Source organism: Thunnus thynnus, chromosome 13 (genome assembly GCF_963924715.1).
Source record: "Thunnus thynnus chromosome 13, fThuThy2.1, whole genome shotgun sequence".
Classification (NCBI taxonomy): Eukaryota; Metazoa; Chordata; class Actinopteri; order Scombriformes; family Scombridae; genus Thunnus; species Thunnus thynnus.
In genome coordinates, this window is record NC_089529.1 from 21,675,619 (window position 1) to 21,700,492 (window position 24,874).

At 40.0% G+C, this 24,874-nt stretch overlaps 3 protein-coding genes across 4 annotated transcripts; all 3 read left to right on the forward strand.

The window, feature by feature from the left end:
• The first annotated feature begins 274 nt into the window (after positions 1 to 274).
• camlg (calcium modulating ligand) lies at positions 275 to 7,032 on the forward strand. The gene is made up of 4 exons (XM_067608604.1): positions 275 to 612; positions 1,863 to 2,326; positions 2,615 to 2,680; positions 3,590 to 7,032. Exons 1-4 carry the CDS (start codon positions 462 to 464, stop codon positions 3,779 to 3,781), a joined length of 873 nt encoding a protein of 290 aa, XP_067464705.1. The 5' UTR covers positions 275 to 461; the 3' UTR covers positions 3,782 to 7,032.
• Positions 7,033 to 8,350: 1,318 nt separating this feature from the next.
• ddx46 (DEAD (Asp-Glu-Ala-Asp) box polypeptide 46) lies at positions 8,351 to 20,604 on the forward strand. Its single transcript, XM_067608605.1, has 23 exons — positions 8,351 to 8,503; positions 8,731 to 8,895; positions 10,002 to 10,124; positions 10,332 to 10,419; positions 10,599 to 10,767; positions 10,864 to 11,105; positions 11,549 to 11,659; positions 11,794 to 11,959; positions 12,194 to 12,314; positions 12,847 to 13,022; positions 13,244 to 13,365; positions 14,453 to 14,531; positions 15,711 to 15,793; positions 16,022 to 16,186; positions 16,411 to 16,573; positions 16,797 to 16,990; positions 17,136 to 17,273; positions 17,757 to 17,906; positions 18,145 to 18,372; positions 19,048 to 19,266; positions 19,585 to 19,729; positions 19,861 to 19,934; positions 20,081 to 20,604. The coding sequence occupies exons 1-23, from the start codon at positions 8,487 to 8,489 to the stop codon at positions 20,126 to 20,128; spliced, it is 3,186 nt and encodes a 1,061-aa protein (XP_067464706.1). The 5' UTR covers positions 8,351 to 8,486; the 3' UTR covers positions 20,129 to 20,604.
• A 270-nt stretch (positions 20,605 to 20,874) lies between these two features.
• On the forward strand, positions 20,875 to 24,802 carry c13h5orf24 (chromosome 13 C5orf24 homolog). Of its 2 annotated transcripts, none has more exons than XM_067608614.1 (2): positions 20,875 to 21,198; positions 23,780 to 24,802. In XM_067608614.1, the coding sequence occupies exon 2, from the start codon at positions 23,786 to 23,788 to the stop codon at positions 24,407 to 24,409; it is 624 nt and encodes a 207-aa protein (XP_067464715.1). In that variant the 5' UTR covers positions 20,875 to 21,198; positions 23,780 to 23,785; the 3' UTR covers positions 24,410 to 24,802. The 2 variants fall into 2 exon arrangements, with proteins under 2 accessions (XP_067464715.1, XP_067464714.1); XM_067608613.1 differs by having other exon boundaries at positions 20,879 to 21,198; positions 23,783 to 24,802.
• Positions 24,803 to 24,874: the final 72 nt, after the last annotated feature.

Consider the following 24,874-nt stretch of genomic DNA (forward strand, 5'->3'; position numbering starts at 1 on the left):
CTGGCTTCAAATAAACTTTTAAATACATTTTTTTTGTATAAAATGAGGGCTTTGGATTTTTCCCCCATCACTTACATTGTAAGTGTATGGTAAATGGATTTTCTTATGGTCAGTATGAACAGGAGGAAATGATTACAGCAAGTAAATTGTAGAAATTGTAAATCAAATTGTGAATGTATCCCTAAGGCGTCTGTTTCCTGCAAGTCAGCGCCGAGGGCTGAAAAAAACATACAAAACGTCTTTGTCATTCTCAGCGGTGACATCATCGCTGTGCGTCCTTTCTTTCCCAGAGGTGATATCATCGCCGTGCGTCCTCTATTCAGACAACGCTCGTTCGGGTCCACTCCGTCATGTTTACCGCTACCGTTTAACACACAGACCTGAGGCTGTTTGTGTTGTGGTTTGAATGTACTGTGAATCTATACGTTGTAGTTGAGGCTAATTTATATATTTATTTCAACATGGAGTCTGGGGAGGCCGGAGAGGAGAAGACGGGCTCGCTGTCCGCGGCGCAGAGGAGAGCAGAGATCCGGAGGAGAAAGCTGCTGATGAATTCAGAGGACAGGATGAACAGGATCGTGGGTTTCTCCAAAAACGAGTCTGAAAACAACGGTAACTGTCTGACTTTTACCTGCTTCACGTTATAACGTTACATCATCACTAATCATATTCATACAATTGAATAAATAGAAGTAACCAGCAACCACCTGATCCTAACTGCAGCAGTGGTGGGAAGTAACTAAGTACATTTACTCAAGTACTGTACCTAAGCACCATCTTTATGTACTTGCACTTTACTTGCGTATTTCCATTTTATGCTACTTTATACTTCCACACCACTACATTTCAGAGGGAAATATTGTACTTTCTACTCCACTACATTTATTTGACAGCTTTAGTTATTGTTCAGATGCAGATTTGACACAATGGATAATATAATAAGCTTCGTTAAAGAAGAAACCAGTGGTTTACAACCTTTTTGGCTTACTTGACATCTTACAAAAAGCAGTGTGTATTCAGGGTCACATTTCAGATGTCTGTGAGTTGTTAACAGCTCCACCAAATAGGGAGTTTTACTAATTGCAGTAATTTTTAAGCAAAATGCCAGATGTACTGGTTCCAGCTTCTAAAATGTAAATATTTGTTGGTTTAATTCTGTCTGCGGTAGCAAATTCAATATTGTTGAGCTTTGGACTGTTGGTCAGACAAAACAAGTGAATTGGACACGTGATCTTGGGCTCTGACAAATTGTGATGGCCATTTTTCACTATTCTCTGACGTTTTTTAAACTCAATGTATTCATCCTGAAAATAATCAGCATATGAATCAAGATGGAAATAAAGAATTAGTTTCAGCCCTGATTTCACGCTTGCAAGGATCAATGCCAGATGTTTGACAGCTACTGTAAGAGCAAGAAATGGTAATGCTTAAAGTGTCCATTTAGGCTTGTTAAGTGTGATAATACATGAGTAGCTTATGGGGCTGCAACTAACAGTTACTTTCATTATCAAATAATCTGTCAATTATTTTCTTGATTAATCGATTAGTTTTTTGGTCCATAAAATGTGAAAAAATAGAAAAAATGTCTCCCAAAATCACAGAAGATAAAATAAACTAGAAAATGTTCACATTTGAGAAGCTGGAATCTGAGAATTTGGACATTTTCTTCTTAAAAAAATGACTCAAAATGATTAATTGATTATCAAAATAGTTGGTGATTAATTTAATAGTTGGTAACTAATCAGCCAACTGAAACTGAAACCAGATAATAACTTAATTACTCACTTACTCACTTAATTAATCGACTAATCCTTTCAGCATTAGTGAAATGTGATGTCACTGATGTTGTCTTACATCCTCAGCGGGAGCATCCCGGCGTCCAACAGAACCCCGCTTCCACCTCGACCTCGACAGGACAGAGACGTGGTCGCCATCCTCATCTTCCCCGAGACCATCTCCCTTCCTGTCGGAGGCTTCGGTACTTGGCAGCCACTCCCGTAGCGCCACCCCGGAGAGGAGGGGCTCGCCTCTGCCAGACCTCGGCGAGCCGCTCGGCAGTACTCTGGATGACGACCTCGGAGGGATCCGACAGAGACCCAGGGGGGAGCGGGTGTCAGATGACCTCAGCGGCTCCCCGCGCCGAGGCCTCCATAAGTACCTGTCCCGTTTTGACGATGCCATGAAACTGCGGGGTCAGCTGGCCAATGAGAAGCCGGTCCAGGACGGAGGGTCTGACACAGAGGAGTTTGATCCCTTCAGAGTCTTCAGGCTCATCGGCAGCATCCTCCTCGCTATTTTTGTCAGGGTTTTCGTCTGCAAGTATCTGGTGAGACTCACTATAGCTGCTGCGTTTCTGTGAGATTTGCTCTTTGGTCATTTTACACGTTAACGATGAGCTTTCACAACTACAAGCTCAGCTAACCAACATGCCACGCATAGATTGCAGGTTTTGACATTGCATGTGAATTATAGAGGTTATACGTAATACCTTTTGTGTCAGATATTTATTTTGTGGTAATATTACATTAATGTTGATGTCTCTGTAATAATGCATCTTACTACCAGAGACATGACGTTGCTATGGTGATGTGACTCTCATATTCTTTTATTCTAGTCAATATTTGCTCCATTTCTGACTCTCGAACTGGCCTACATGGGGTTGTCCAAATACTTTCCAAAGGTGAGTTTGCTCTAGATAGTTTCTACAACCTCTTTCCCATTTTTTTTTTTTGTACAGATGAAAGTACTGTATCTACACATACTGTATGTACAGAATGTAAATAACATGCAGACAGTGTGAATGCAGTTTCAGAATACTTGACACATACTTTTCAAGAAGAATTATTTTGTAACGATTGATGTCAGCATCCACTTTGTAAGGGTCAGATTTGATATTATTTTGGCATTACTTTTGACAATAGTTGGCTTCCTTCCACATATGACCCATTTCTGTTGTTGTGACTTTCTTATGCTATGGCTGACAGCCAGGTCTCGGTATCCACAACCATATCATTACTGGCCACACCCACAGTGAATATCAATGAAATTACTGCAACCTGGGGAGTGATGTAGGCTCATAGACCTGTTATTTTTAATTATACAAACACTTTATTTAAACATGATAGTTACCAGCTGCAGCTTTTAAAAAATCAGTATTGCCCTCTGTAAGATTCATACTAGCGATGGAAGGATTATTTGATCAAGAGAAAAATAGCTGACAACAATTATAGCTTCATCAACTAAAAGAATATAAACATTTTGGGAAATATGCTTATTCATGCTGAGAGATAAGAAGATTGAAACCACAAGTAAGATATTGTTTAATAGTTATATTAAACAATATATTACGTGTTATCAATGTAGATGAATGACTATAGAACTATAATGGGTCTTTAGTCATATATATATAGAAAAAAAGCCAAATATTTGCTGTCTCCAGCTTCTCAAATGTGAATATTTTCTGCATTTCTCTCAATTATATAATTGTAAACTGAATAATGCAGAGCTTGTGATGGGCAAAACTGAGAAAGTAATAATTATTTGCAGCCATACAATCACAGTGTTTTTTCATATACTCCTGTCTTTCCAGGTAGAGAAAAAGACCAAGACCACTGTGCTCACTGCTGCCCTGTTGCTCTCCGGCATCCCCGCTGAGGTCATCAACCGCTCCATGGACACCTACAGGAGGATGGGCGACGTCTTCGCCGACCTCTGCGTTTACTTCTTCACCTTCATCCTTTCTCATGAGATCCTGCTGCTCATTGGTTCAGAGACTCCCTGATGGACCAGCAGGACCTCAGTAACCCCGCCCCTCTCCTTGTTGTCCCCTCCCTCTGCCTCCCAACACAACAAGGCATGTTCATCCGCGTCGGCTGACGTGGGTTTGTTTTTTGACGGTCTGGAAATGAATCCTTGCTGCCTTCATGATCAGGTTCGCGCGTCAGCAGGACTTGTGCTCATTACTTCAGCGCTTCAGGATTCTACGAAAGCTTCATGTGACCAGAGAGTCCAGTGTTTGTTACAGATCTTCATGTTACTTTTACTCTGGGCAGAAGCTAAGAAACAGAATGACTGTATGTGTTTGTGTGTGAAGAATGTACGGTGGCATTTATTGTGCTGGGAGATATTCTTTTGTCCGGTCTAACACAGAAAATGGTAAATGTCATACTGAAGTACGGTTCATACAACAGTACGGTACTTTATCAGTTTGACATTACATTGGGCAGCCACAGATTCAATTTGACTTATGATCAGGAAACACTGGAACTCCTCAAGGGCTGGGCGATGTCTCTGAACTAAAAGAAATTCCAATATGGATGCATATTACAATATGGCAAAGGTTATAGAGATATTGCGTTGTGCACATCTCCATTATGATATTAAATATTCCGACCAGTTTGGCAGCGCTCCAAAAGGTAAAAGTCGAGTCTCGCAGCATCCAAGTCCGAGTCTCAAGTCTACAGCTGTGGGCAAATATATTACAGATCACATAGAAAATAATCCAACTGATGTTCAATGCAGTGGACTGTCCTCCACAGCATTACATAAAAAAAAAAAACTCTTTGCATATAAAACAAAAATGTTAACAACTTGGATCATTAGTTATAAAACTGAACAGCAAACTCATATAGTCAGCACAGTCACTCACTAAAACCTGTTACAGAGAAATAGCATTAGCCACTATAAGCTAACGGTCACATCAGACCAAGTAATAGCTGCATAACCGCTGAGTGTATTGAACTGACCAACGATGTGTTTTATTTCTTATGAATACAGCTTTTTTTATTTGTAAGAGGAAGAATGTGAGGTTAAACATGACACAGCCTTGCTTTAAACAACAGAATTTTGTAAAAAAAGACAACACAAACTGTTCATATTTCACTTAAATCAGACAACGGTTATCACTCAGCCTTGAGTGCTTCTAAATACTAATGATTTCCAAAGATAGTGCATAAGCTGGGCAGGGTGTCATGTTCTCAGCTAGTGTCTGTCTCTTTTGTGGGGCTGCAGTGAAACCAAATCTGCCGGTAAAGTGATGAAATCTGCTAGTATACATCTATATGAATGCCTTTTTGTCATGTGAGTCAGCCCTGCGGTGCATCAGGCAGGCAGAGTTGGGGGTCAGTGCATTTCATCAGTTCACGACATTCAAATCCTGGATCTAAACTTACCCAGTTTATGATTTTTGTAAATAATCCAGCTCCTGAATTGACTGAGGTGTAAATGAACTGACCGCGACCTTGGAGTGAAGAGGTTTATTGAGGTTCTTGATCCATTATGATTGACAGCTGATGATCAAATTAAGCAGAGGGCTTAAGACAGAGTATCATCAGAACCGACAGAAGCAGGTGGCTCCCTTTTCCCTCATACAGATTACCATCGCCTCTGCTGATTTGTTACAACGTCTGCCCACCGAGCTGTAGGCTGCATTGAGGCTTTGCAATTGTGTCACAAATGGCAGCTATCGAACCACTGGGTGTCAGCATGGAGGTCCAACAACAAGTTTCCTGTTAACAAAGGATTCATTACAGAAGAGGATTAGGGCCATTTGAAAAAAAAAAAAAAAAAAAAAAAAGTGTTCTGAGATCAGTTTCAATATTCTGAAAATTGGATTTCTGACTTCATTCTCAGGATTTTGCCTTTTTAAGTTTGAAGTGTTTGTTCTTTTGTGAATTCTGTGGTTACATTTTTCACATTTAGCCCTTCTCTCTGCCATAAGCCACAGCTGCACAAGGACCTCCAACATGGCTGCACAGTCACCTTTGAAAACTTTCTGTCCAGAACAAGAAGTTCATGAAGGAAATGCAGAGACAGCCCGGCAGTCAGCATTTATTTAACACATTATTGATCTAATTTTAGTTGAAACAGCCGTGAGATCCGTGAAGGTCTACCGGAAAGTGCTGACAACTGAATATAAAAATAAAACTGAGATCAACAGCTTTGATTGCGGTCTTATATCTTGACACAGGGGTGACACAGAAGGCTAGAGAGGGTGAAACTACTCTGGATAAATGAAATAAATGAGTATGAATGGATTGCAAATAGTAAACTTTCTTCAATCACATCAATCTCGATGCTAGTTAATTTGAGAATATAATACATGAGGGACAGTTACACACTTGGCCCTCCAGCCTTCTGGTTATTTAAGGATTAAAACAATAGTTTGAGTATTTAAGAACATTTTTTTGTAGATTTGTAGTGCATCAACTGAAAAACTGAACTTTTTCAATAGAGCAACAGAAGTCAGTTCCCGCTGGCTCTAATTGGTGTCTTTAAAAACTTGAACTCTCTGTTAATCGGTGGATATGAATCACGTTTTGTTTGTGTTGTGACAGATTTCCTCTTAGGCAGTGCTTAAAGTTATATTTTCTGTCGTGATCTGTCATCCAGTGTTCAGAAAGGGTCCACCTATATCACGAACGAGTTTTCCTCCTTCGTTTAAAGTCGTGAAGTAAGAAGAAGCATTTCGTCCTTGAATGTGGAGTGTATATTTTGCACGGCTATGAGCTTACAAACGCAGTAAACTTCATCATATATGTACGTGTAATGTGTGATTAATGGGAATGTTTTGGGTTTCACTGGAAGGTACTGTCACTGCAGTTCAGTGCGAGGCAGTGGGAGTTTTATTTTGTTTTCGAGTAATTCTGGTGACATGTCCCGCTTTGCTTTGTTCAAGCCTCATTCATACATACTTTATATATATAAATACGTATGTATACTCTATTTCTGTGCTGTTATTTTCTCGCTCCTCCGTTTTAATTTCATCCAAATTAATTTATTAATGTGAATATTTTTTTCTCATGTAAATGGATTGGTGTGATTTATCCTAAGACTTGTCTGAATTACTTGATTGTTTTTTTTTTCGATAATGTTTACAGAATAACTGTTTTTAATGGCTCTTATCATATCTGATGTAGTTGAACTTCAGTAACAAATTTAGTGTTGAAATGATGTAAAGAGTCTCTGCTTAAAGACATACACAGGAATGAATTACCGGACAGTTCATACCAAATAAATACTACTTGTGTGACACACCCTGTTTTGACTCACCTTCTTAATGTACAATATTTATTTTATTGAATTTATTGATTTATTTACCAGAGACACATTAATAAACATTGCAAAAGCAGTAGAATAAGTCAAAAGGCTTTTTTTTTCATCTGTTGTCCCTGGACAACAGATGCTGCTGCCCATAACCTCAAACCCCTGCTGTGTTGATGCTGTGTATCACAGCTCTGTTAGATTTATTACAGGTGACAGTTTTTGAACCCATCATCTTCGATGAGAGAGTGGAGTGGACATCATGTTCCACTTGAAGGGAACAGCACTGTCTTGTTTTTATTTATTTATAATCCTAAATAAGCTACCATTTTATTTATCATCACTTTTAAGACTTAGAAATATGGGATACCATACCAGTTCACAAGAATGCATTAGTTTGGATATCACTTATATGAATAGAGAAGTGGGAGAAACTGCATTCACCTAAAATGCTCCTCGCAGGTGGAAAAAGCTTCAGGACTTCCTTAAATTAGACAAATTTTTATCCCTAGAACATTTTAAGATTTGTTGGATGATGTTTTATATATTGAATGTTTTTCTTAATGTGTCTGTTTTATCCCTGTGTAATGTACTTATATTACTGTCATTTTCTTTTTGTTCTTTTGTAATTATGTAATTAGTTCTGGTAGATGTAACTATAGATATATATGTATATGTTATAGAGGTGAAGTAATTAATCCAAAACAAATTAAATATGTGGTAGTGTCACACACTTGAATGAGAAAATGTGTCCAAACCTTTAACTGGCATCATACATACATACATACATACACTGTATATCTATGTATACACATACACACACATACACATATGCATATAGTACATATGCATATACACACATATACATACATATTCACAGAATGGAGGAGTGTGTGGGGTGGAGATTACAGTGGTGTGCCTTCACAGCTGTTTTGTCCTGTTGTCACAGTTCTTGTTATAAAGTCTGATTTCTTATGTATGTACAGTATATACAGCCTATTCAAATATACAGTAATGAGTGAAATGTAAAACAAAATACACATTTTGTATTTTAAACAAAATAAATATGTATAATTTGTAGCTACTGTTCAAGGGTTAATGCACAGTGCCTGAGTTAATTGTAGTATAGTACATTCCACCACTGTTATTAAATATTAAAATTATATATATACTAAATATAATACAAAGTCAGTACTACAAGATCCTATTTAAAACGGTTTGTGGTCCAAATGTGTTCATATTCTCATATTCCTGTCTGTCTGACCTCCCACCACTGGGCGGCGCACTACGGAATTGACGCAAGTTTTTTTTAAAACGTAGTGTCGCAGGTTTCTGACGTGCAGGTTCAAAGACACAAACAACCGTCCATGAAGCAGACGCACTAGTGTCGTTATTAATTGTGAACTAATTTGACTTTTTATAACGCCAAACTTCGTGGAATATCAATGGGGCGTGAGTCGAGGTATGTCAGAATCTTTTGGTTTATTTTTTTGTTTCTGTCCTCGAAGACTTTACATGTTAATTTCGATGGCTAACATTAGCATGCTAGCTAACACGTCCAAACGTTAATGCAAATCAAACAAGAGTTAATCACATATAGCTTTGAAATGTGGCTTATTTGTTTAAACAACATAATTTTGCATCTACCGTTTGTCAGCTACATGATTATTCTGGTGTTTGTTCACTCAGACACTACAGGAAACGCTCCGCGTCTCGGGGACGGTCAGGTAGCCGATCAAAGAGTCGCTCCCCGGACAAACGCTCCAAGAAAGACGACCGGGACCGAAGCAGGAGGGAGAGGTCACGGAGCCGGGACCGCCGCCGGTCTCGGTCCAGAGACAGAAAGCGAGCCAGGTGAGTTTTTTACGTTATTGTGTGTGAGTGTTAAAGAGAAAGCTGTTGGCAGCTAAACCAATTGCCAAGTGGATTACGGTCTATTTGTATTCACAGTTATTATAACTTAAAAGTAAAGTCAGTTTTATATGTATAGCACCTTTCATACACAATTGCTGTTCAAGGTGCTTAACATCAGCATAAAAGCAATTGATCAACATTATTAAGCAAAGTTTAAAAATACAGAAATAAAACAATTAAAAATACACACTAAGTCAAGCACATACACATTCTCACAAGCAAAAAATAAAAATGTTATAAAAGTTCAATAACAGTTGTCCAGCCATACACACTCAGGTAAGAAATTAGCTAGTCATGAGCCTGAGAAAACAGAAAGGTTTTAAGTTTTCTTTTAAACGTGGAAGCAGTGACTGATTGCAGGTTATCTGGTAGTTTGTTCCAGACAGCAGGACCAAAGTAAGCTCCTTCTGAAGACCTGGATCTTATTCTGGGTAAAGTTAGATGACAACTACCAGTGGACATGAAGGGTCTGGTTGGACTGTAGTCAGTGAGCAGGTCAATAATATACTGGGGAGCCAAACCATTAAGTGCTTTATAGACTATCAGCAGAATTTTGAAGTTGATTCTGTGCTGTACAGGATCAACTTTACAGCTTTGGTCCACATAAGCCACATCCACAAGATCTCAGACCACTTATTCTTCACTCCACAGTTACTTCAACACAGATATTATCTCTGTCTAACCCTTGGGCATCATTTTACTTTCCCATGGCATAGTACAGCTCATCAATAATTGAATTGTTTAATACCAAACGTGCCCAATAAGACCAAAGAGAAGGATGAAGAAGATCATGTTGCTGCTGTATCACCAAAAGCAGGTGCTTTCTTTACATGCAACATGATTTATACCTAAAAGAACTATTCAATCACTAAAGACACTGACACGAAGACACGTAAAGTTTGTTTTAGAAAGGTCTGTTGTTTCGTCTGTGCTCAATAAATTGATGGTTCAAGATGTTCCAATTGTAGAAAGCCTGAGAACTGCAAGAAAACTGTGTTAACTCTCTCCTGTGATTGTGATTTCATGTAATGCTTTTTGTGGTCCAGACGCTCCAGGAGCAGAGACAGGAGGAGGTCCAGAAGCAGAGAAAGGAGGAGGTCGGGCAGCAGGAGCCGGGCCCGGAGGTCCCGATCTGGCAGCCCCAGCAAGAGCAGGAGAACAGATGAAAAGTGAGGCTTCTTTAATAATAATCTCAATACATAACCCCTTCCAATTCCGACGTTGAAAACTTTTGTTGATCCGACAAGCACGTTGTTGGAAGCACACTGATTACGTCAGAGTTCACAATACCTTTCAATAACTCACAAGGAAAATTTCAACATGCTACTTTTTTTCTCATGTTTTTTTTTTTTTTTTTTTTTTATAAATCCCTACAGGTCAAGGAGCAAGGAGAAAGATGTTCTTGATCCTTTATCTGAGAAGAAAAAGGCTAAAGAGGAGAAAGAAGATGAGAAGGTTGAGGATGTAAGTTCCATGTATGCAGTTAATGCTCACCTCTAAAAGGTCACCACATAGCAGATGGGAAATGGGACGAATTTAGAGTAAATAAGATTTTGATAAAAGACATAACATTAGTCACTGGAAAAAAACAAAAACTTTGCTTATTGCTGCTGATTTGTGGTTTTCCCTTTGTGTCAATGCAGCAAGACTTTGACCAGAACAAGCTGGAGGAGGAAATGAGGAAGAGGAAGGAGCGAGTGGAAAAGTGGAGAGAGGAGCAGAGAAAGAAGGCTATCGAAAACATCGGAGAGATCAAGAAAGAACTGGAGGAGATGAAACAGGGCAAGAAATGGAGCCTGGAGGATGATGATGGTGAGGAAGCAATGTTAAATATATTCAGCAATACTATTATTTAAATGTGCCCGGCTGTAAGTGAGCCAAGGTAACTTAATTGACTCTTCCCTTCAGATGATGATGAGGATGGGTCAGCTCCAATGGAGGCAGACGACGATGAAGATGGGGATGGGAAGGGGGATAGGAAAGAAAAGGAGATTAAGGAGGAGAAGAGAGAGGAGGGTGAGAAAGAGCAGGAGACTCCCATGGAGCAGCAGAATGAGGAGGACGACGTGGATCCTCTGGACGCCTACATGGAGGAGGTCAAACAGGAGGTGAAGAAGTTCAACATGGGAGGCATGAAAGGAAATGATAAGGTGAGTTCTGCTTCACTTTAGTCTGGAGCCAAATCATCTGATGTTTAATGCTGTCAGAGTTATGAAACATTATTTTGAAAATGTGTTAAAGGACAGTTTCACTCTCTGCCATAACTAGCTGGTAATCATGAAAGGGGGGTTAAATAATGTATGAGTATATATCACATTGATACTAGTGATAAATACAGCATTGATAACCACCTCCCATCCACCTGAATTACTGTTGACACAAACAATAAAGTAAAAACAACAGTAAAAAAATGTACAGATAAGTAAAATCACTAATTGGAAATCAGAATGGACGCCCCATTTTTGGTATTATGTCATTTTAATTTTCCGATCAGTTTAACATTAGTACTAGTGTTGCACTAGATGTTGTCTTCGTGGATGTTTTCCTCCTCTGTTTTTCCGGGTGATATGTATGTTCTTTCCGTCTTCAACAGAAGGGAGCCATGACAGTAACCAAAGTCGTGACAGTCGTTAAAACAAAGAAAGGGCCACACACTCACAAGAAGAAGGGTGAGCTGATGGAGAATGACCAGGATGCTATGGAGGTGAGTTTTTTTCCCCCCATAAATGTTTTGTTTGTGAAGGAAGTCGTACATTCACCTGCAATTATTCAATACTGATGGCCTTTCTGAAGGATAAAACTGATAACTATCTAAAACCTGACTGATGTGTGTGACAGTACTCATCAGAGGAGGAGGAGGTGGATCTGCAGACAGCTCTGACAGGCTTCCAGACCAAACAGAGGAAGATCCTGGAGCCTGTTGACCACGGGAAGATCCAGTACGAGTCATACCGCAAAAACTTCTACGTGGAGGTGCCTGAGCTCGCCAGGATGACTCCAGAAGGTCAGTAAACAGAATATTTGGAATAGATGGTGATGTCAGTTATACCATGACAATCAGCTAGAAATCAACATATAATATTGCACTTGTTTCCAGCAATAAACCTGGCAAATACTGTACATGCATATATATATTTCCTTAGTAAAGTTTTATTACTGCTTTTTAGCACAGAACATATCTCTTTGTAATCCTTAACTACTTGTCTAACACTTCTGTGTGACTGTTTAATCAATTCAGATGTGAATGCGTTCCGGTTGGAACTGGAGGGCATTACCGTTAAAGGGAAGGGCTCTCCCAAACCCATCAAGACCTGGGTGCAGTGTGGGGTGTCTATGAAGATCCTCAACGCTCTGAAGAAGTGAGTCTGACTGAGAGTGACAGTAATGTGATGAACTGGGCAACTTCCTTTGGGCAATATAGTAATTATGCTAATATCCTGCCAATGGGAAAATTCAGAAAGACTGCAGTCAGCTTATGTATAAATAGGTTAATAGCTGATTTCGATTCATGCGCAGAGAACAGCTTCCCTTTTGTTATGTGAAATACACGTTCATTCACATTCAGCTGGATATGACGCAGCAGTGTTGAGAAATATCTTTGTTAAAACACTATTAACAAAGTATTTGCCCAGTGTGTTTGTGTCATTTTATCTTCATACAAATAAGGAGAATTTCTGAAGATCTGCTGGCCTATAAGATTCTAACCGCTCATATCAAATTTGAAATAGTCTGCCCTTTGAAATGTATAGAAAACTAAAAAAAAAGCATTTTTCCCTCCCAAGTCTGCCAAAAAAGTGTTTCAGATTGTTAAATCACTTATAGATTCTTTATAATTATGTCAAATGTTCAACACATCGTCATACTGTTTTTTTTTTCCCCAAACGTACCCAGGCACAGCTACGAGAAGCCCACCCCCATTCAGGCCCAGGCCATCCCTGCCATCATGTCGGGCCGAGACCTCATCGGCATTGCTAAGACCGGCAGCGGGAAAACCATAGCTTTCCTGCTGCCCATGTTCCGACACATCATGGACCAGAGGCCCCTGGAGGAGGCTGAGGGACCCATCTGTAAGGAACAGATAATTTTATACTTTCTTTTTCACTTGAACACTTAATAAAATGTGGTCTGTTGTCTTTTGAGCATATTAAAATGTAAAATTGGAATAACTTAAGTGGTTTTAAATTTAAGTTGCGATGTCCTATCCCTGTTCTTTTCAAAGACTTGGTTAAAGAGTGTTCAAAAGATACAAAACATATTTCCTCATTCTGTTTTGCTCCTTTTCCCACAGCTGTGATTATGACTCCAACCAGAGAGTTGGCTCTGCAGATCACCAAGGAGTGCAAGAAGTTCTCTAAACCGCTGGGACTCAGGGTGGTGTGTGTTTATGGAGGCACGGGTATCAGTGAACAGGTAAACACACTCACACTGAAATTGCCTGCTCATTTTATTCCCAAAGGGCTTTAATTGGCTTATAATGGTCTGATTGTTTAATTGAAGTCCATCTAACACAGCAGCAAAATAGAGGGAAATACTGCACAATATTACACTATGTTATTGTCATGGTGCAGGACAGTCTCCGATAAACGATCTCATGAGAAGGCCTTAGTAGAACATTATGCTTGTTATGTGATTTGTCACATGCAACTGGACTGTATGTCCCTTATTTAAGTTCCTGTTCTTCCTTTTCTGCTCTTACCCATTCATAGTTTCATTAACTGTGTTAAAGAGCAACTCCACATTCATTCTCTCTTGGCAGAAAAGCCACAAATATGAAACTATGAAACTTCATATGAACATATGAGCCTGAGTGTAGTTCTTAAATCTCTTAAATCATGATTTAAACTGAGTGTCTCCATTTTAAATGTAGAATTTCTGCTCTTTGTGGTTCCCACAAAATTTCCCACAAGGGAATGAAAAGTTATGTGTCTAAAACATACACTACATACACAACAACTTTTTGGAAAGAAACATCACACAGGGAAAAGCTTTTCCTTTTCTTCTGTGATGACAAACAGTTATCTGGCACCACGCCTCAGTCATGAAGCTAAATACTGATGTGAATACCCTAGCAACCACTTAATAACACTGAACAGTCCCCTAGCATAACCATATTAGTCAGCAAACACCCACAAACGTTTGTGAGAAAGTTTTACCTTTCCTGGTTATTTTTTATGTTTCTTAAACGGAACATTGAATCCATTAATTAAAGGACCAATGTGTAAGATTTGGTGGCATCTAGCAGTGAGGTTGCAGATTGCAACCAACTGAATACCCCTCCCCTCACTGTCCCCTACCAAGCGTGAAAGTGTACCAATGGTCACAGCTTGATTAATCCATAATGAAAACGATTATTAGTTGCAGCCCCAGCTTGGTAAAAGTGAATTTGATTGCATGGAATAACATTGTCCGCAAATAAGTAAACACTGCGTCTTTTGGTCATCTGTCCTATTTGAACTTTGAACGTTGCATTAATGTCAGTGGTTGTTATTTGTTCCAGATTGCTGAGCTGAAGCGAGGAGCTGAGATCATCGTGTGCACACCTGGAAGAATGATTGACATGTTGGGAGCCAACAGCGGTGAGTTTTGGACACTTTGTCTCACTTTTTTACTCTGATAATAAGTGGATGCAGATTTATGATGCTTTGAGAGACTTTTGTTGATTAGCTTGCATGGAATAAATGTTCTAGTATGATAAAAATACATGATAAACAAAGTCAGTACCACTTACTAAACTGTTGACATTATCTGACCACCTTTGGGATCAGTCATATCTACAAGACAGTGATTGATGTGTTTCCTGAAGATCAGGGCAAGTACAGGTAGGTGGACCTGGTGCTGCCTCCGCGGTTCTTCAATCTACAAGCCACAGATGATCAAAATGTTTGATGACTGTACTGTTATATGAATGTTGGTTGGTCAGCCTCTGTAACTTATTATATTAGATAAGAGTAGCCAGAATGCTCAACCAGGGTTCTACAGTGTTGATGTTTAACAAGCATATAATCTCATGAATAGATTCAAACTGCCAAAAAGAGTGAAAAGGCACACATGTGCATCTTGAGATTCAAAGCACAGAGAGATTTTCCTGTTGATTTCACAGACCACACATCCTCTGTCTCCCTAATTATTTTTAATTAGGAGCTCATGTGGCTTCCGAGGATAAATATCAGTGTAGAGCCCTGTACAGAAACGAGCATTTGCATAAAAATGTGAATAAATACTGGAAATGTTTTTAGAATAGTAAGTAGTTGTTTTAATTGCTGACACTGTTATTATGCATTATGTAAATCTTTTTTTGAGAAGTTATTATAATTGAAGGGGTTTTATTGTTTCCACACATGCGAGGTAATCTGTAATATGTTTCCCTTGTAGGTGAAAAGGCGCTTGGTCAGATAATGCTTGATGGGGCTCCATCTCTTGTATTGTATCTTGAGGCTGTTTTCTGACTTTTACAGGTCCCTCATGCGCATGAGATGGTACGCAAGATCAGAGACAACCAAAAAAAATGAACAACATTTTAAAATTTCAAATAAAAGAAACCCTGGCCACTTGAAAGTAGTCCTTAGAGGAATGTGCTGAAGTTAGGATGCCTTTGTTTTATTCTCAAGTAATGTCAGATAGTCTCAAGATGGAAAACGGTTTTCTGTGTTTTGAAAGATTAGTTTCATATGTTTTGAAGAAGGCAGGATGCGTGTGAGGACAGACTTTTCTTAAAGTTAACTGTTTTCCTCATGCTCCTCTTCCTCGGTGTTTAGGTCGTGTCACCAACCTACGCAGAGTCACATATGTGGTGTTGGATGAAGCAGACAGGATGTTTGACATGGGCTTCGAGCCGCAGGTAGGTGCCACACAGATGTATCATCATTACCATATCTAAATCTGGCACTAATTAAAAATTAAAGTTTGGGGGAAAAATCATTTTTTATACTAAGTATACCAATTTCTTGTGTTACCTAGTGTTTATGCCTTCTACTGAAGCAGAGAAACATGGGGTCAGTAAGATCAATAATGCAAATGAGTAAATATTATTCGCTAACCTCCAGGTGTTGTCTGGTTCCTCTACCAGGTAATGCGTATCGTGGACAACGTGCGTCCAGACCGTCAGACAGTGATGTTCTCTGCCACCTTCCCCAGAGCCATGGAGGCGCTGGCTCGTAGGATCCTGTCAAAGCCCCTTGAGGTCCAGGTGGGAGGCCGCAGTGTGGTCTGCTCTGACGTGGAACAACATGTGGTAAATCATCTAATCATCTCTGTATTATTAGAAAGGATTCATTTAAAAGGCAACATTTGGTTACTATGTTACTATGTCCAGTATCTAGACAGACACAAGGGCTAGCTGGTGTGTCTTTTTAAGTGTCTTTTTTTTCTGATTCATATTTATAATCCCGTTCAAATTAGGCCTCACATCTCTCACTGTCTCCCTGTTCCCATTTCTTTACATATTTGTTTCTGTAGTTGGTGATTGATGAGGACAAGAAGTTCCTGAAGCTTCTGGAGATCCTTGGCCACTACCAGGAAAAGGGCTCAGTCATCATCTTTGTGGACAAACAGGAGCACGCAGACGGACTTCTCAAAGACCTGATGAAAGCCTCGTACCCCTGCATGTCCCTGCACGGAGGTAATGGGTCACATTTACACAGGGAATAAATATTTTCACTGTCAAACAGGCTCTGATTCCTGTCTTTCCAGAATTTCAAAAAGCTGAAATGTGTTGGTCAGTTTTTAATCTGTAGATTGATGAAAGGGAAATAACCCATTCTGAAGAGCATCTGTTGACTGCTCTCTACGATGGACATGTTTAGTATTTGGTCTTTCATATTCCTTTCCTGTGCTCATCTTAGGAATTGACCAGTACGACAGAGACAGCATCATCAACGACTTCAAGAACGGAGCTTGTCGTCTGATGGTGGCCACCTCGGTGGCCGCCAGAGGCCTGGACGTCAAGCAGCTGATCCTGGTGGTCAACTACAACTGTCCAAACCACTATGAGGACTACGTCCACAGGGCAGGACGCACAGGCAGAGCTGGAAACAAGGTCAGCTATTTAAAGCTGAATCTGTGTTATGCTGAGTGTGTTTTTGCTTCTGATTCTGAAATCCTGTGGAATTACTTGTAATTTTTCTTTTATTAGAGTTTAAATCTTGACGTGTGCAACATCTGTATCTTGTTCCTTCTCCCAGGGCTATGCTTACACCTTCATCACAGAGGATCAGGTACGCTATGCTGGCGATATCATCAAAGCCTTGGAGCTGTCCGGCTCTCCTGTCCCACCTGAACTGGAGCAGCTTTGGGCCTCCTTCAAAGACCAACAGAAAGCGGTAAGATGAGAGAAAGGGTGATCTGAAACATTTAGTGTATGTGCATCAAACCTGCATTCAATCTTAAAGCTGCACTCTGCCACACTTAGAGGTAGCAGGATATAACTGTTTGAATTCCTGAAAATTTAAAGGACATCATTACCCAGAAATCATTTATTGTGATGCTGGAAAACTAACTGACGTAAATGTTGTCTTCTTAAATTGTGTTTCAATCATTGTTGTAAAGTCCAGCTGTCTTTACACTTCGCCACAGTTCTAGCTTGCTGTCTTATATTTCACTCATCATTCAATCATCACTTGCTTTGTATTTAAGAAGATTTGTTAAGAATAATGATATCAATACCTGAAATTAATCAGGGTGAATAGGTTCAATCTGTGGTGTCGCAATTAGCAAGTAGACACATCTAGAAACACATATGTGAGAGTTAAATCCACATTTCCTCTTTTTTTTTTTTTTTCTTCTTCGCTCTTTCATCCTTGCAGGAGGGTAAGACCATTAAGAGCAGCAGCGGCTTCTCAGGAAAAGGCTTCAAGTTTGACGAAACAGAACACGCCCTGGCCAACGAGAGAAAGAAGCTGCAAAAAGCTGCTCTCGGGCTGCAGGACTCTGATGATGAGGACGGAGCCCTGGATGTAAGAGATGTTGAATTTTCGCTGTTCATTTTATGTTTGTCATTTCATTGCAACATATTAGTGGAACAAAATGCAGAACAGTTTCTGAGCATAATTTTCATACATTCATATGGATCATCAAAAATGTATTTACTTGTTGGTATCATCCGTCTGGTTACGATTACATAATCATTACTAATTAGGTGTGTCACCCTCCCAACCCATCTCAATCATCTCCCCTACCTTGTCCCCTCCTCAGATTGAGGAGCAAATCGAAAGCATGTTCAACTCGAAGAAGAGGGTGAAGGATCTGTCTGCTCCCGGGGCGGCCACCGGACCTGCGGGAGCAGTTACGGCCACAACAGCCGCCCCCGGAGGGCTTCCAGGCCTCGGACCCACGTCTGCTGGAAACATCCAGAAACTGGAGATGGCCAAGAGGTTGGCTCTTAAGATCAACGCTCAGAAGAACCTTGGTGCCGAGGCTCAGGTACGACGGACAGAGATGAAATATTATATCGTGTCTGTTTCACTGCAGGGTGTGGAATGCAAAGACTGAGAGGAATTTTTATCTGAAATTATTACATCTCTAAATCATCACATACCCTACTTAGTGACTTCAAATTGAGTTGTGTGTCAGTCAGAAAATTGACCTTTTCTCAATTGGACACCAGTATTTAGACTCTGACATCACAAAGATTAGCCACCTCTGATTACTCCTAGACATGAGCCAATATAAAAACATTTAATTAATTTAATTCACTCATTCATTTTAACCATTTTTATTTAAATATATCTCAAATACTGAAAATGCAAGTTCATAGTATCAAAATATTCTCTCCTATTTAACACAAAAAAACAGTTTTCAAATGCCAGTATTAATAGAAAATGTGAACTTTCTGTTGTTACTGCCATCAGGTTGTTGGTCAAGTAACTATAAACTTAATTAAAAGTGACGCTAAGTTCTGTTTTATTTGGCTTAAAGTGAAAATGGCAAAATCTCCACTTATTCCCTCTTTTCTTTAGGTCATTTTCTGCCATTAATTTCACGTTTCTTATATTGTTTTTTGTTTGTTTTCTGGTCTGTTTGTGATGTGTTTGATGTGTCGTGTTATTTCCCCACATGTACCAAATAAAGTCAAACTTGCTTTCTCTTTCTGTGCAGGATGTGATGCAGCAGGCCACTAACGCTATCCTGCGGGGCGGCACCATCATGACACCTTCTGTGTCAGCCAAGACCATTGCTGAGCAGCTGGCGGAGAAGATCAATGCCAAGCTGAACTACACCCCTGTGGAGAAGCTGGAGGAGGAGCGACAGGCGGCTGAACAGGCCGAGACCGTCAAGAGATACGAGGAGGAGCTGGAGATCAACGACTTCCCCCAGGTCAGCAGCACACGGCGCAGGGCTGCGATTTTTTGACTGTCATCTGTGTTTATTCACAGTTTTAGGCTTTTTTTCTTAAAGCTGGGAGACTTTGTTTAGGTAGCAAGTATTTTAGAAACAGTGCTGTGTGTGTGTGTGAATGTTTTTTTCTTGTCTTCAGGTCTTGAAAAAATTCAAAATGTGCTTTTTTTAAATTTTAAGTCAATGAAATTTGTATCATCCAACTGTTTTCTACTTTAATGGAAACAAGTGCAAACGAAGAAAGAAAGTATCCAACTAAAGTCTTAAAAAAACGTTGCTTTCTCTGTTCTTTCCCAGACTGCCAGGTGGAAGGTGACGTCAAAAGAAGCTCTGCAGAGGATCGGTGAATACTCTGAAGCCGCCATCACCATCAGAGGAACCTATTTCCCTCCAGGCAAAGAGCCCAAGGAGGGAGAACGCAAGATCTACCTGGCTATTGAAAGTATGTGTCAGGAAGATAATTTCAGGGTTGATTTTCATGAATTCTTACACTTTCAAAACGCTGCTCACACCCTTTTCCTGTGTTTGATAGAATTGCTTGTACTGTGTATTAATGTTTAGTTTGTTTTCAAGGTGCAAACGAACTGGCTGTGCAGAAAGCCAAAACGGAGATTACACGGCTAATCAAGGAGGAGCTCATCAGATTAGTAAGTATCTTTTTCTTTCTTGAAATTAATAACCAGTACAGTAGATATTTAGAGCAAGAAACATGACAGGTCGTTAATCAGCAAATATCTTTGACAAATGTCTCTAATTGCTCTTTTTCTTCTTCTTCTCCATTTTCTCTTTGCAGCAAAATTCCTACCAGCCGACGAGCAAAGGCCGATACAAAGTGTTGTAGAGGAGGAACTGTGGCTCGCTGGAGGAGTTTCCATCTCTCAACAGTCTCCTGTCATCTCTACTTTTTCATCAGATTGGTTAAAAAATATTTTAGTTTATATTTTTAATAATGTTCCATTCAATTACCTAAGTTTAGCGTATGGTTTTGTTTTTATTTTTCCTCTTTTTTTTTTCTTTAGTTTCATATGTGCTTCACTTGAGTTTCAAGTGATTTTATACCTACAAATCGATAAATCCCCAAATGTCTGATGTTGTTTTGACCTCTAGTGTCATTGAACCGTCATAAATCAACATCGAGCTATTGCAATATGTCTTTGAATATAGGAAAATTTTTGTTTGACGTTATTTTTGTCAGATTTCACTCTGTTATATGTATAAGCAACATAGTCTTTATGAAGAAATCATCAGATGAAAGATGTTTTTACTTTTTCTCACAATAAAACAAGGTGTTGCTAAGGGAAAAAAAATTCATGTGTCCATTTGTTTGCTTTAACAAATCTGGTGTACACTGAATTCTTACCAGTTTAAATTATTCATTAGCCTTTCGTTTGTATATTATTCATCAGTTGTGGGAAGCGCATGCTTGGTAAGCATTAAAACTGGATTATGACTCTAATTCAGGACAATTAATTAAAAAAAAACATTAAGTAAGTTTTTGAAGCTTTATTTCTGCTTGTAGGATGCAAAATAACAGTTGTAGGATTAAGAAAAAGCAGCGTTTGGATGTTAAAGTGGTTCAGGAGAGGAAGGAGAAAACCCCTCTTCACATCCACGGTTTGGTGTTCTGCGCATGCTCAGACTGCGCTCCCGTCTTATTAATTTTTAATGGAAAATGGCTGCGTTTCTTATCCAAACCTCTGGAGCTCGGAGATAAAAACCCTTCAGACTGAAGCAGCTCGCATCTTGTCAACGTTCACACCCGAAACTATCCGATGCGGTGACCTTACGCCAGCTAGCTGATGTCCTGTGGTGCGAAAATATTTGGGAAAATGGATCGACTCACGCTTTGAGGGATGAAAGAGCATTTTTCTCCTTAACCCTTTCTGCTCCCGAGATCTGCGAACAATCGAGGTACAGTATCGTTAGTGCCAAATGTTGGTGGCCGGAGGGTGTATTTAGATTCATTATATAGCCTCGACGTGAGCATATAAACCAGATATATGCGCACCTTTTTCCGCTGTTTTGCCGAGATTTTTAACCGTTATCTACAAAACCGTTATTCGGGCCAAAATGAGGCTAAATTCAGCCGTTGGTGTTGTACACACACAAGGGGGCAAAAGAAGTGACTCAGAGAGCAGGAGGTTTTGTCGTCTGGACTCAAAGATGAGCAATCCATGTGTATATATATAAATATTTTTTTTTGTGAATGAATATTACTACTGACAGTGTTGTATGTGTAGTAAGTCCACACCTCCTCCTCCTTGCATCCTGTGTCCTCTGCAGAAGAGAGAAGACCGAAATCTCATCAGCAGCAGTCTGTTGTTTTGCTTTTTTGAAAACTATTTATAGCCTCATGGTTGATTATGAGCTGTGTGTGTGCTGCTGAAACTAAAGAGCGGTAAGGTGTGTAAGCAGTCAGAACTAGTTGTAATCGTAAGGCTATTGTGTTTATGATGCTAGTAGTGAAAAAGAAAGTTCATTACCCCCCCCTCCCCTCCTCCTCCCTCCTCCTCCTCCTCTACAGAGAGGTCAGGGTCAACAGCTGGTGGTGGTTCAGCTTCTTTCTCAATGGCATTTAAGCACCACTTCTGTAATGTGGATGCATTGTTTTCCAGCTCTTTAAAGATCTCCTCCAGACATGTTTATATGATATACAGTACCAGTTGGTCACACCTTCCCGTTCACATGAATGAGAAAGTGTGTCCAAACTGTTGATTGGTATTATGCATGTATATAAAATAGGAAGTTCAATCATCTTTCTCAAAATGGCATCGACTCCTTCTCTCCTTCATTAAAAATTCCTGAATCTATAAATATGTAAATGAAATGTGTTTCATTTCAGAAGTTTAACTGCTGGATAGAAAATGTCTCCTGCTTCACTGAAAAGTCAGTTCTCAGTGTTTGTGTGCTGGAGGCTTCAAGTGTCTTCAACTTACACTTGTGTTAGTTGAATATTGGACCAGGAGTGACTACTAAACTATTTGTGATGTCACAAATCATGCTCATAGGCCCACCCCCTTGAACTCTTTTTTTTTCTTTCACTTTCAGCAGATTAATGTGAAAACAGCCTTGTAGTGTCAAACTCTGCACAAACATCATTCTGCACGGTGAAGCTCAAACATCCAACTGTAGGAATAAGAAGAAAAAAAAACATATTTTCAAGTGGAGGAGGACTTTAAACTTTGTAATTTTTCAAGTCTGTCTTAAAACAACAGTCAGGTGCCCAAATGAACATTGACACATGTTTTTTTCTTGCTGTAATCATTCCACCTGTTCCTACTGACCATTAAGAGATTTTAATTTTAGTGCCAAATTCCCACTTTCTGTCACTATTCTTCCACTGCAGCTCAATAGAGAAACATTGTCTGGGGAAACACAAAGAGGAGACTGTAAATGTGGCAGATGTCCACTTGATTCGACTAATTTAGACAGCTGGAGCCTCATATTAGCGTCAGATAAACTTTTAAATCCATTTTCCCCAAAATAAAGACTGGATTTTTATCCCCCATGTCACTGTGAGCGCTTTGGACAGAATCTTTTAATGGTCAGTATGAACAGGAGGGATGATTACAGCAAGAAAAACCTGTTTCATTGCTCATATGACAGACTTGGAAAAATAGTGAGTTTATCCTTTAAATATCCTCTCCAGACATATTTTAAGACATAGAAAAACCTCTGCTTTGATTAATAATTTGTATAATGTGTCTTTTACACAAAAAAGTTCAGTAACCAAGTTAGAAATTACCACCATCCACCCCTTCACCCATGAATATGCAAATATTGTTCATTTCAAAAGTTTAACTACTGGACACAAGATGTCTCCAGTCTATGTGTTTCCACATCCACGTCCAAGTCACATACTGAACCATGATTGGCTCCAGACTAGTTGTGATGTCACAAATCATGCTTGTACGTGCACGTCTTCAACTCAGATTTGAAGTGAGCACGGAGAAACTTTCCCCCCATTCAGCAGATGGATGTGAAAACAGCCCTCTAGTTTTAAACTCTGCACAGTGAAGCTCAAACATTCTGGTTTTTGTTTTTTGGTTCTTTATTTATAACAGTGATTTATTGTTTGTACATGGATGGGGGGGGTGGGTATTTGTATGAAAAGTGCTAGACAAATATAGTCTGATTGATTGAAGAAAAGTAACTATAAGCAAAACACATTTTTCAGTGTTGGGGGGCCTATTTTAACCAATTTTAGGGACCCAGGGATCTTTAAGTAGCCTCCAGGCTCTCTTTAGATTACGGTTTAGGTTAGAAATGAAAAGCGTAAATGTGTCAAACTGATTCTCTGCTCAACTAAACTCTTTCTTCAGTACTGTAATTTAGTTTTTCAGTTCTTAAAAAGGAAAAAAACTATATCCATCATTCATTTTATGGTATCATAGTATGCAGACAAATGCATTGGCTCTACTAGGAGATATTTGCTCTTTTGCTGTATCTGCGTATGATAATAATACACTTGCAACTTATTTCCGACTCCTAGCAGAAGATGATGCGCCAGGTGACAAGCAGTGACTTCTGCATGAACAGCAGGCCGTCGTGTCTAGCAGAGGACGGCCACCACCCCGCCTCCCACTTTGACCTGTGCACCTCACAGTCCAACAAGTTCTACCCTCCTCCTCCTCCATCGTCCCTCCAGATGACGCTGGCTCCCATGGCTTTACCCGCCCAGAGCCACAAATCCATGGTGTGCCAGAGACAGGAAATACTCGGGGGTGATCCCCGCTCACCTGCAGAAATACCAGGCATTAAAAGCACTGATCAAGCAGCAGATGATGCCAAGAAGAAGAACAAGGCTGTCGGGAAGACGGGCAGACGTGGAAGGCCCTTGGGAACTACCAAGCTAGCCGGATACAGAACCAGCACGGGACGACCCCTCGGCACCACCAGAGCTGCTGGGTTCAAGACGAGCCCGGGAAGGCCGCTAGGTACAACCAGAGCGGCGGGGTACAAGGTCAGCCCCGGTCGGCCTCCCGGCAGCATCAAGGGCCTCTCTCGCCTCAACAAACTGGCTTACGGTAGCACCTGCAGCGGAGCGGCTTTTCCCTATCCGCTACCGCACAAAGAGATCCTCTGTGAACCCTCCTGCAAAGAGAAGACAGCTAATGAGTAAAGTCTCTGCTCTGTTTCTACGCACCCTCCACCGCTGGAATGAGAGACGCATGTGTACAGGTTTCCTGCCAGATACTGGGGATGATTGTAATCCGTCTGTAAACCAGTCTGCTGCGAGGCGGAGTGGAGGAGATTTTCTATATTCGTGTTGGTGTCATCTGTGTGCCTGCCACCTGATATAATACTGTTAGTTTTACAGTGCTACTGTTGGAGGTCTGTAGTGTATGAAAGGTTTCACTACACATTACTGTATCTGTTTTCCTGGAAAAAAAAATAATACCAGATGTTCATTGCGCAAGGGGTTGACTAATAACTGTAGTGGTAGTTCATGATAAGTATCATTTTTAGTGTGCTATATGTAGCATTTAACACCATTAAATGATCTTAACATTTATTTTAAACACCAGTTTAATGACCATAAACAAAGGAGACCATTGTTGAGAAGATTGATAGAAACTACTAGGGC